The 12,932-nt window shown below is 38.2% G+C and overlaps 1 protein-coding gene across 1 annotated transcript in view; it reads left to right on the top strand.

Annotated features, from left to right (window-relative positions):
* The window catches only part of ELP3 (elongator acetyltransferase complex subunit 3), a 106,630-nt gene that overhangs the window by 37,501 nt on the left and 56,197 nt on the right, over window positions 1-12,932 (top strand). The window contains exon 9 of the mRNA XM_034421250.3: window positions 4,498-4,624. Coding sequence (XP_034277141.2) covers window positions 4,498-4,624 — 127 coding nt within the window. The remainder of the gene's footprint in view (window positions 1-4,497; window positions 4,625-12,932) is intronic.

The raw sequence follows: 12,932 nt of genomic DNA, 5'->3' as shown, positions 1-12,932 counted from the left end.
AGTACAAGCATCATAAATATGTTGTTAAATTTTGATAATGTGATCATGGGGATGCTACAATGGTCGTAAGTGGGAAAAAGGGTCATAAGTCACTTTTTAAGAACTGTTGTAACTTTGAATGGTCACTAAATGTACTGTTGTAAGTTGACAACTACCTATGTATGTGTATGATTTTATTGTTTTTAATGTTGTAAGCCATCCAGAGTTATCTCGCAGCGAGATGGGTGGCAAATTTATTTATTAATAAATAAATAATACAGTTTGGTGTTGTGATTAAGTCATCAGGCTAGAAATGGGATACCTTGAGAATTCTAATCTCACAAAGTTACAAAGTCAGCTGGGTGACGGTAGGCCACTCACATTCTCTCAGCCTTAGGAAGGAGGCAATGGAAAACCACTTCTGAAAAACCTGCCAAGGAAATTGCAAGGACTTGTTCAGGTAATCATTAAGAATTGAACACAACTGAACAAAACAAGAAAAAAAAATAAGGGCATATATCTGCATTTTGTTACATGGAAGCAGGAGTTTTGTAGGTCGGGGGGGGAAAAGGTACATTGAATGCATTGGGGAAGAGTTACTTAAGAAGCGCTTATCATAAAAACAGTGAAGAATTGAATGAATGTGGACTGAATACAAAAATGAGTGATCACTAAGAAAGAATATTGAGCTGGTTTATTCATATATAGAAAATACACAAAGCTCTAATCTGAAAAGAAATAGACCAAGGAAGAAGAAATGGGTCAAGAGAATGGGCAAAATAGAGAAAGTTGTAATTTGTAATGCACTGATAGATATATACTGTATGTATGTATGTATGTATGTATTATGTATCTATGAAGGATTATTCTGCATTCAACTAACAATAATGTGAATTTAAGTAAATTAATATAAACTAAATTAGTCAAATACCATTCAAATTATGAGATAAGTGTGGAAATATTTGTACTGATATTCTAAACTTACCGACTTCATAGTAATACCAGAAGATGTTCATAAATACAATAATAATATGTCTAGGATGAGGTAGCTAACAAAATTAACAATATCTTATTTGTATTACTAATTGTATTGAAGTGAAAGTATTTGAAGCTGCAGTAATTTCTTTTGGATACAGTGCTGTTGCTTGTGCAAGTAAAACCTTTTAATTTTCCTGGCTTGTTAAAAGCCACTTTCCCAATGACTCATGGTTCCATCACTTGAAGATTCAAAGTACCTCTCAATCTTCAGGAGCAGAGAATGAATGGGAGAAAATGGATGGCTGTAGTAAAGTTGATGAGGAGGGGAGAGAGCAAGAAAGAACGTATTTTCTGAGCACAGTTCTGCTTGTCCATTTCTGAATCAAGTCTGTTAAATTGAGTTCTAGTTAGTTTGTTTGTTTGTTTGTTTATTTATTTATTTATTTATTTATTTATTTATTTATTTATTTATTTATTTATTTATTTATTTATTTATTTATTTATTTATTTATTTATTTATTTAAACTTATATACCACCCTTCTCCCCAGGGGGACTCAGGGCGGTGGACAGCCAAACTTAAAACACATATAGCACAAAAGTTAAGAAAAAACTAAAATAAATTAAATCATCAGCATTTCCAATTTAAAATCCCAAATCTACAAAATCGAAAAGTTAAAGCCTAAAGTTTAGGCTTTAGAGATGAAACTCAGTTCACAACGTAAGTGTAAATAGCAGTCTGAATGGCTCACTACCCTTTTCTTATTACTCTAGGCATCTAAAATGCATTTAGGTACATTTATACATTTGTTAATTGTATTTGCTGCCCATCTCACCGTGAGGCTATTCTGGGTGACTTACAATAGTAAAATGGAAAAAGGAAAAAAATAATTAAAAATGTAAACATAACAATAGCAAAGCTGTGAAAAAATAAAAACAAATAAGGAAAGTACAATAATATGAATTAAAAGAAGGGCAGAGGGGGAACAGAAAGTGCAGAGGGGTGAATGGGGGTCAGCTAATTAGTCCAGTAGCCACCTCCAGTGCGGGACTTCCATATTGGGGCCACAGGCCAAAGAGCAGAGTCAGGTCTTCAGGCCCTTGCAGAAGGATGGAGGGTAAGAGCAAACGTCAGTCTGCGGAGAGGAACAGGATGTTCCACAAGGCCGACACTACAGCAGCGAAGGCTTTTCTGGATCCTGCCAGTCGGAGCTTCTTGACTGACAGGATCTGCAACAGGCCTTCTCTGCTGACACAAGTAACGAGGGCTTGCCTTAGCAACACAACTTGGTTCTTTGCTCATGATAGAAATAGAAATAGAGATAATTTTTGAAATGTAATTGTGTGGCGATATTATAAACAAGGTATATAAAATATATAAAGGGGTGAAATGCTCCCGGTTTGGACTGGATCGCCCGATCTGGTAGCGATGGTGGCGGGTGGTTCGGAGAACCAGTAGCAAAAATCCCTATGCGCCCCCCCCCCATGCCTAACTGAGCCGCATGATCATCAGAGGCTTTTTTTTTACTTTTAAAAGCATTTTTTCTACAACCTCTTCTGACGAAAAAATGCTTTTAAAAGTAAAAAAAAAAAGCCTCTGATGATCGTGTGGCTCAGCTGGGATCATCAGAGGCTTTTCAAAGCATTTTTTTCTGCAATCTCTTGGCCGAAGAGGTGGTAAAAAAAATGCTTTGAAAAGTCTCTGACGATTCCAGCTGAGTTGCCTGATCGGCAGAGGCTTTTCAAAGCATTAGAAAAAATGCTTTGAAAAGTTATATTTTTTTTAAAGTTGGCCACGCCCACCCAGTCATATTACCCCACCACCACCAAGCCACGCCCACAGAACCGGTAGTAACAAATTTTACATTTCACCCCTGCTACAGAGTAAAGGGGATTAATAAAACATTTGGGAAGGAACAGAATGAGAGATTACTTAGCCTTCATTTAAAACTCTTGAAATTGGTGATTGCAATAAATCATCCAACATAGTGCTCGTGAGTTTCTGCCTATGCTATGCAATAAGAGACTCCTTCATTCTTTTTCTTCATCACAGACAACCTGGATGCATCTTAGAAGGTTCTATAATCTTGTAGGCTGAAGGAAGAATAAATTCTGTTGGCAGAACTGATATGCAGTTCCATGTCATCATGATTAATTGGATTAAGCACAATGCTTTATCAACAGAACTGCAAATCAGTTCTGCCAACAGAATGCTTTATTTTCCTACCCAATATTTGCCTCCTAATATTGTGGATTTGTTTGCGTGTATTTAGCATTCTTGCCCCAATAACCCTAAGTCTTGTATGCATCTATTAACCTTCCCACAATGACTTCTTTCACCTATAAAGAAGACGGAATCTGGAAGATGAAGATATTTTCATGCTTATCTCAGGTAGCTGTATGTTTTTAAGGGTCCTGTTGTCTTTCACAGACAAATAAATAATTGAATATAGAGGATATTACAATATGGAAGGTAGACCTTCCGTGTTCGAGTAAATATAATATCCTCTCTAATTTTTCCTATATAAACTCAAATTAGAGTTAGAAAAATTTACAGATATAGCAACATGGAATAGAATATGGGTAGAAAATGAGGTCTGTAGAAAGAATGTTATTAAATGTACATTCCATGCATGTTCCATTTGAACATGGTTCTGTCTTTAGCTTTTGTTGGGAGTGACTGTCAATCTTTTACTATATATTAATGATATATATGTTCTTGATTATAGTATTTGAAAGTATTTGAAATCTGTTGGTATCAAAAATTATAGGTATAGGGTTGTCTAAAAAATTATGTGACACTAGAAGGAAAAAAACCTATACCAGATTTGTAGCAATTAATTTTTATATGTTTATTAACATTTGAATTACTCCTTTTTTGACAATGGGACATAAAAAAATACTTTTATCTAGTATGGCCAACATGTTTAGAATTATTTTGTCTAGAACATAGTTTCCAGGCCTTTCTTTGTTCCATGCTTATTAAGTTTGTGGTTATAGGTAAAGGTAAAGGCAAAGGTTCCCCCACACATGCGTGCTAGTTGTTTCCGGCTCTAGGGGCAGTGCTCATCTCAGTTTCTAAGCCGAAGAACCAGCGCTGTCCAAAGACGTTTCTGTGGTCATGTGGCCGGCATGACTAAACGCTGAAGGTGCACGGAGCGCTATTACCTTCCCACCAAAGTGGTCCCTATTTTTCTACTTGCATTTTTTTTTACGTGCTTTCAAATTGCTAGGTTGGCAGAAGCTGGGACAAGTAACAGGAGCTCACCCTGTTACACAGCATTAGGGATTTGAACCGCTGAACTGCCGACCTTTCGATTGACAAGCTCCGCATCTTAGCCACTGAGCCACCGCGTCCCCTTTGTGGTTATAATTATCCTTTAATGTTGTTATTTATAGATTTTATTAGTTTTCATAATATTTAGAAGGTAAAGGGTTTTGGATACAGATATTCTAAAACATTTACTCAAGAAGTTTTCATCATGGGGAACATAATTTTTGAATATGTATGTGTAAGTTTCTTAACAATTTCCTTACTCCAGGGGCCATACAGTAAAAGCTGTGTGTGAATCGTTCCACTTAGCCAAAGATGCTGGGTTCAAGGTGGTAGCACATATGATGCCAGATCTTCCCAACATGGGACTTGAGAGAGACATCAACCAGTTTGTGGTAAGAATTTACTCTTTTTTTTTTATTTCTCTCTGATTATTGCTCCCTTAGACTCATGAGATAATCAGGCTCACTTGCCTGCAGAAGGAGAAGAAACAAAGCAACCAATGAAAACTTGATCCTTCCTTTGAGTATCCTTTTATCACCAAGCCTTTTCATCAGACATTTGACTATTTGACACAAAAAATCATTCTGACTGTATCTTAAAGTCAAATGTTTAGCAAAGCAGTGGTAATTACATGGACAAAGAGTCATTACAAAGCTGTGAACTGGTTGAATAAGCTATGCAGAAATCCACGTTTAGCAAGATCATAACTGAATCAGAGTTCACTTTAGCAAAAGGGGGAGAGAAAGAGAGCAAAGGTTGGAGACAAAGTAGCATATGTATACCAAGAGTGTTTCTCATAATATTATTATACTATTTCCCATAATACTAATAGAACTGCTCAGAGCCATAGATCCTAGAGAAGCTAAAGGAATATTTCACCAAACATACTGCAGCTAGTCAAATTAATAAATTGTTTACAACTAATACTTTTGCAGCACTGGTTTCTATGTCCAGTGATAATTTTAAAAGCTTGATACCATAAAGGTATGGTTCACATATTTTGATAAGCCATTTGTTGCTTATCCAGTCTGTTAAGCAGAGTAAGTGCACAGAGAAACGGTACTGAGAGCAATGAATACAATACATACAAACTGGTTTAACAAAGCTTTTACTTTGTAGTGAAAAACAATTGCATAGTCTTTTAGTCAATCCAAGTCTTTAGCCATTCAAATCAATCCGAAGTTACAGATATCTTCTTACCAGACAAACAGCAGTCGGTAATAAACAGCAATTCATGCTGGTAACAAATCACGATGGTAGCATATCCATCCACGTCTTCACACCCGACAGTAACAGTTCCAACCAGCAAGTCAAGCAATGATGAGAGCAGGTCCAACAATGACTATAGCTCAGCTTCCTTCTTATATACAGTTTACACTAGTAATTATCCACTTAAGATAAGTGAAGTCAGCAGTGCAATAACTCAACAGTACAATTAGGATAATTGCATTCAGCAGTCAGTCAGCAGTCATTAGTCATTACAATGACTCAGCAGTACAATTACTCAGCATTACATCTTAGAGTTACAGAATACATTTAAAGTTATAGAACACATATATTGCCTGGACAACTTGTTAGACTTATACCATATCCTAACACAGTCTTTGTGGTCTAAGCTTTAATTGGCAGAGTTCAAACAATATACTGAATCATTAACCATCAAACAAGAGTCTCCTTGAACCTCAGGATGGTGGCAAATAAATTTGATGATGATGATAACAACAAGAAGAACAACAGCAAATAGCACACTATGCCATCAAATCAGACAAACCATATCAAGGCTCATATAGTTTGTGAACCCAGCTGCATTTCATAAATATTATAATAATTTAACAGGATATCCAATGTTGAAAGGTAGCACTACATTACTACAAGCAGTCAAATGGGTCTAGGACTATTCGGCGTGGCCAGCTCACTGCCGCCAGCTCACCACTACCAAGTTGCCTCTGCCAACTCATTGCCACCAAGTCACTGCAAGACAACTCAACCCCACAATTCGCTGCAGGGACAGATCGTTGCAGGTGGCTGGAGGAAGAGCTAGCCCAGTGAGCGAATGGGTGGGCAAAACAATGGCAGCAGCCGGAGGCTTCCCATTTTCATATCTCCTTGCCGCTGTGGGCCATTCAGCAGTGATAGTGTTTGGGCCGTTTGGCAGTGGCAGTGGCCAGGGCTGGGGACGAAGAGGTAGCAGTGACCGTGCATGTCCTATTTTCATACACATCCACCACCGCCGAGCTCCGGGATACAATTACAACATTCAAGAGAATTTGAATTGGCAGTTGTATTTTAATAGGTCATGTGGTTCCGTACCTGAAGTGTTTTATTTTATTTCAGCAAAGCCTCATTTTAATAGACTGATTTAGTATAGTGCAGGAAGAACCGGAGTAGGTTATCTTTGGACTTACATCATTTGTGTGATGACATCATATACATTTTTACATAAATAAATATACATTCATTTCTGACATTTGCATAATGTGAATATCACATCAATGAAGATGTAAATGACATATTTGTATCATTTGTATCATTCAGGTAATTACTTATTTATGCAAGTAATATAAATCATAGTGGAAGACAATTTTCTTTTTGCTTCTAAACTGCCACATATTTTAGCTGGGGAAGTTGGGAGAGGATTGTTGTTGGAGCGGTAGAAAGTTAGGCATAACAACATTCGGTATTCAAAGACTTGCCTGTGTCTGATGGAGACTGCCTGAAGATTGTATCCGGTGGAGTGTGAAGAGTTGATTGGACAATGTGATGAAGTTGTGGGTGTGGGGCAGGGCTGTGAACTCTTAGCTGGATGGGGAAAACCTGGAAGCTTCAGATTCGGGTTTTCCCAGATGTGCCAACATGACATCTCTAATAAATTGGAACTTTGAAGAACCTTAGGCCTCAGAGCTTTATTTTGTTGGGGGTGTTCCTTGGAACCCTCACACATAGTGGAGATTTGCTTTGCTTTGCTTCATGCGAAGTCTTTTCCATTAAGATCTGATCAAATGAGATTTCATTATATTAAAATGAAGAAAAGTCTAAGAAAAGGGATAGTTTGTAGTTAAAGGACCACAAAGCAGCAGAAGGAGGAATCCCAAGTGTGCATTTTCCACTTGTAGAACTTATTTCAATGCTGTTTTGACAGCATGGGTGATTCATGGATCCCCGCTTCTATTTTCCCCCCAGGTCACCTCATTTTTCTTGCATTGTGACAACACACGTGTGCCTTTTATTGCCTAATGTAGTCTTGAAATGCTGGCTGTGTTAAAAACCTCATTAATTTTGGTGAGCAGTTGATTTATGCCAGCTATTAATCTGATCATGTTATAAACTCCCCTGCTGAATCTGAGGCACTTGAAGGGATATGCGTTCTGTTTCCCTAGTTTTCTCTAATTTCGGCCCTATTGATGTTAATTGTTTACAGTAGAAGTTCTGGAACAGTGTTGTGAATTAAGTGTTGCTTAGGTGCACAATTTATTATTATACTGTAAACAAAAAGTTGCTTTTGAAATTCTCTCTTCAGAATTTAGAAATCTCAATAGATGTTGTAGCAACCCATGGTGCTTGCTAGCAATTGAAAGTCCCGCATAAAATCCTCATGAAATTTAGATATATTCATCTAGCTTTATCAAATACCATAACCTAAGAAGAACCATAATGAATCAGTCTAAGGACCTTTCTAGTTCAGCATTCTCTTTTTGTAGTAGTAATTATGGAAGTCTCTAAGAAGAACATGAGTACAATATTCATATTCCCAAAACTGGTAGTAAAAGATGGGCTGACCATGATATGGGGAAGGGACAATGAAGATATAGTGCAAAAAAAAAGGTAGCCATTAGTAACCTTATCCTTCATGATTTTATTTTAAAGTTTAAAGTAATCTCCATTGCTAGTTTTTTTGAAAGCAGATTCCATAGTTAACTGTGAAGTTGTGAACGTTTTATCTTTCTTTTGTTTAGTATCCTAACCATCAGTGATTCCTATTCATTAAATGACCTAGATTTTCATACAACTTGGATAACAAATGAAGTGTAATGGTTCAAATTGTAAACTAAGATTAGGAAAATCCAGGTTCAGATTTCTAATTAGCCATAAAGTTCACTCAATTATTTGAATCCTAGTGTTATCTCGGAGACTAATGAATGTCATAGGATTGTTATGAGGATAAACTTGGAGAAGATAAGCAATATATTGAGCTCCTGTAAGAAATGCAGGATAAACAAATAGTAAATATGCTGTTAAAAATTTATAGTATTAAAGAAGGAATTTAACTTCATCCTGTTTTTCCACACCATTATTAGTGATGGTTACCTCTGTCATTTCCACCCCATCCCCATCTCCTAACTCATGGAGGCTTAACTATTTTTTCAGTAAGTCTAGAACAGCAAGAAATATCTTCATATTTCATACTACAACAATACTTCATAGCAGTAGTGGGTTTCAATTTCGGTCGCTACCGGTTCGCTTGTGGGCACATGTGCGCTCACACGCGCACACGACACTTCTGCACATGCTCAGAAGCTTCTGCGCATGCGCAGAGACGTCCAGGGCTGCCACCGCAGCTACCGGTTCGCCCGATCCGGGGTGAACCGGTAGCAACCCACCACTGCTTCATAGGCCTTAAGCTACAGACTTCCAAAAATGTTTAAGTAATCAAATAAAAGAGGTGAGCAGAGGAAAGGTATTTTTCCCATTATTGTACACACAGGGAAAATCTCTTAAAAGACTTATGAAACTGACAAACATCTCCTTGAAAACCTGCCAGTTTTGCAGAAGGAAAAAAACTCTACAAGAAGATCTTTTTACCTTTTCCACTCTTAGATTAGCAGAAGAAAGATATAAGGTGTTTGGCAGCAGTGACTTGAAAAAATATTTCCAAGAGCTTTATTCAGCACTCCATAAATGCCTGAAATAATAACTTTAATTACAAACAAATTGCAGTCGGTTAAACTCTGAAATATTTAATAGTCTTCTTTTTTATTGTTTCCAGCCCAATGGAATGTTGGGAAGAAATAATGTAAAGGGACTCAGCCCTGTGTCTGTCCATCTGTCTGTTCCATCTGTCCGTCCATCCATCAGCTGACTGACTCCAACAAACAAACAAGCAAAAGATTGGTTTAACAGGAAAAGCTAACGCAACAAAAAGGAGTAGTTTGGAAATGGGCTACTGGGAGGAGGTGGGACAACCCTATGAGCATAGTCTCTAGAACAGTGTTTCTCAACCTTGGTGGCTTTACGATGGGTGGACTTCAACTCCCAGAAGTCCTCAGCTATCTTCTTGGAGTTAAAGTCCACTCATCTTTAAGCCACCAAGCTTTGCAGGCTGGGGTATTCTGGGAGTTGAAGTCCACCCATCTTAAAGCCTCCAAGGTTGAGAAACATTGCTCTAGAAAGTGGCTCAGAATGTCTCTTTCAATCTTCTAACCTTGTTCTTTCTTTCCTTTCATAAATAAGCATTTGGGCAGCAAAACACCAAATGTTTTTAGACTCCATGTTTTCCTTTGATCATAGAAATTATACATTCTTTTAAAATAGAAATATATGACCACTCTGGTAGTGTCTAAGATATAAGCCACAATTCACCTGACATGCTAAACCAAGCCAATGTTCTGACCTAGGCTCCCTTAAAAAGCTGGAAGCAGAGTCTTGGTCTGGCAAAACCTCTTTTATTTACAGGACTGTGAATTACTTTCATTCACAGTCAGCAAGGCCTATCCAAACAGTTTTTCAAAGGAATAGTTATCAACCCATCTTATCTCGCTTGGCAAGCTGCCACGTAACTTGTTTCCAAACAAGGCAAAAGGCAAAACTTGGCACAGAGTCTCTCAGGGTCACGGAATGAACGAATTGTTTCCTGCAAAAGCCCACTCCCTGTTCGCCTTTCTTTTATTTCCTATGGGAGGGGCCAATCATCTCCATGGTATGGCTTTACTCCCAAGTCGACCCTGCTTTCTGAGTTGTTCTTGTCTTCTGGTAGCTCTGCGTATGCGCACACTAGGAACGGGCTCCAGCTGTTCCTCTGCCTCACTGCTGCCTAACTCCCTCTCTGCCTCCAACGCCGAGCCCTTGTCCAAGCTTTCCCCAGCCCCCAGGACTGGCCCATGTTCTTCCCCATCCTCCTCATTGTCCAACTCTGCTGCCAGCTCCGCTGGCCGCCAGCGGGCCACAACAGCCAAAGACATAAAGTTTTCATAGATTTTCTTTGCTTTTGGTTTAGCATGTCAGATGAATTGTGGCTTATATTTTAGAATGAGTGAGCCCCAACATTTGTGTCTTATGCCAGTAGTCCCCAACCTTTGCAGCTTGGCAGGGGGGCAGAGGAGAACCGGGCAGTGCAAGCAGCAGGCTGGTGCACAAGTGCACACGCCACTCAATTTACGCAAGCTGTGGGCCAGCACACATATTCATGCACATGAAGCTTGACTTGCGCACATTGTGTGGGATGCGCATGTGCACATGCGCCATGCAAGTTGAGCTGCACACATGGGTGCATGCCACCCTGCCACTCATGCAGCCTGGTTGCAAATAGGCGAAGGCCTGGTAGTCGGGTTGGGGACCCCTGGTTTATACAACAAAGCATCATTAAAAAGAACCTGTCTTAGCACATAGTACAGCCCCAACTTTTCCATGCGCTATTGCAGTTATAGGGCTATACAGAAATTAAGGTTTGCTGGTTACTTTCTTGTTTCAAAAAAAAAAAAGCTACCTACTTGGATTTAACCGACCCAGAATTATTGATTGGGGATGGCGTTTAAATTAAATAAATATATTCCATATAGCATGGAAAATGTATTAATTTTTGTACCAACAGCTAACAATGTTCTGTTCTGTTCCATATGCTCAGATCTCTTATCTTTGGCACTCAGTGAATAGCACAAGGAAAACAAACTGTGAACATGTGCTAGGTACATCTGCCTGTGTCATGAACTACATGAGGCAGCCTCCTATGTTTAAAAAAACCCACTGTGAACAACTAGGAGCAGTTTGCAATTTTTCTCTTGCACCTTCATTTCTTTTACAGCTGATGAATGGTAAAAACTGTTCCTCCGCCTTGGGCTGCTTATGACTCATCAACTGAAAATGCGCAGGGCAATTTTGAGAGTTGAATGATAAACCTTTGCTATCCTCCCCTCTGCTCTGCCTTGGGATTAATTGTTGCTGTAACATCACTGACATTTAAAATCTCTGAAATAACTGCAGGGGAAAAAGTCAGCTGTGTCAGATTCTCTGGTTCAGGAGCTCAGTTGCCTTTCCAAGGAATCACCCAACTTGTCAAAAGACTTTTTTTTTTTTTTTGGTGAGCAGAGTTAATGTGTAATAATAGTACACTGTTATTTTATTAATAGTAAACAGTGTAATCTAAATCAGGGGTCTCCAACCTTGGCAACTTTAAGCCTGGTGGACTTCAACTCCCAGAATTCCCCAGCCAGCTTTGCTGAATTCTGGGAGTTGAAGTCCTCCAGGCTTAAAGTTGCCAAGGTTGGAGACCCCTGGTCTAAACGATAGTGAAGAATTCTCAAATAACTATAACAAGATTTAAGTCTGTCAATCGTGTTCCTCCCAAACAGCCCTCTTTCCCAGGCTGTAGAATCTCTACAATCTCCACATTCCTTTACATAAATGTAGGTAAAGCACTAACTTTAGCCTGTCCCGACAATTTTTTTTATACAAGCGATATCTCAAAATAATGTTAATACTAGCTTTAAACTCGGGGTTTGTTCATTTGTTTTTTTTGTTTTTTTATTGCAAAAGTTTTACAATTACATTTTCACCCCTTTCCCCCCCCCCCACCACCACCCCCAAACTTCCCAACCTCCCTAACCCTCCCTAACCCTCCCCTCCCCCCAGACTTCCCTATAATATACTCATAACTGGTAAAAAAAAAAAACACAAGAAAAAAAAAACCCTTAATATGACACTTATGTGTAAACTTGAACCCCTCCCTCCCCTATATAATTTTTCTTTTACCTCATTACATTAAAATATTTCTAATACATTATTTTCAAATAAAAGCTATTTGATACTTTCTAGTTTGATATTTGTTCTGAACATATTCTATCCACCTTTTCCATTCCCATTCATAAGTCTCTTGTGAACAATCTTTTAAGTATGCTGAAATCTTCGCCATCTCTGCAAAACTGGCCATCTTCAAAGTCCATTCTTCAATAGTGGGCAAAGCTTCATTTTTCCAATATTTACCTATCAACAATCTTGCTGCTGTTATCATATACAATATCAATTTTGTTTCACCCGATGTAAAACCCTTAACTATACCCAATAAAAACAATTGTGGAGAGAATTGAATTTTTTTCTTCAAAACATTCTGCATGACCCACCAAATTTTTATCCAAAAAGCCTTAACTTTCCTACAGGTCCACCAAACATGATAATACGTAGCATCCAAACATTCACATCTCCAACATTTTGGCTGAACATTAGGGTACATACATGACAACTTTTTGGGATCTAAATGCCATCTATAAAACATTTTATAGAAATTTTCCCTCAGGTTCTGCGACTGTGTAAATTTAACATTCTGAACCCAAATTTTTTCCCATGTTTCCAACATCACTGGTTCTTCAAAATTTTGTGCCCACTTAATCATACAATCTTTAACTAATTCAGTTTCTGAGTCCCTTTCTAGCAAAACATTATAAAGCCTTTTGATATGCATTGGACCTTTCTCTTTTATATGTCTAACCAATT

Source organism: Pantherophis guttatus, chromosome 1 (assembly GCF_059756535.1).
Source record: "Pantherophis guttatus breed Tessera chromosome 1, ASM5975653v1, whole genome shotgun sequence".
NCBI lineage: Eukaryota > Metazoa > Chordata > Lepidosauria > Squamata > Colubridae > Pantherophis > Pantherophis guttatus.
This window is presented reverse-complemented; position numbering and strand designations above follow the sequence as displayed.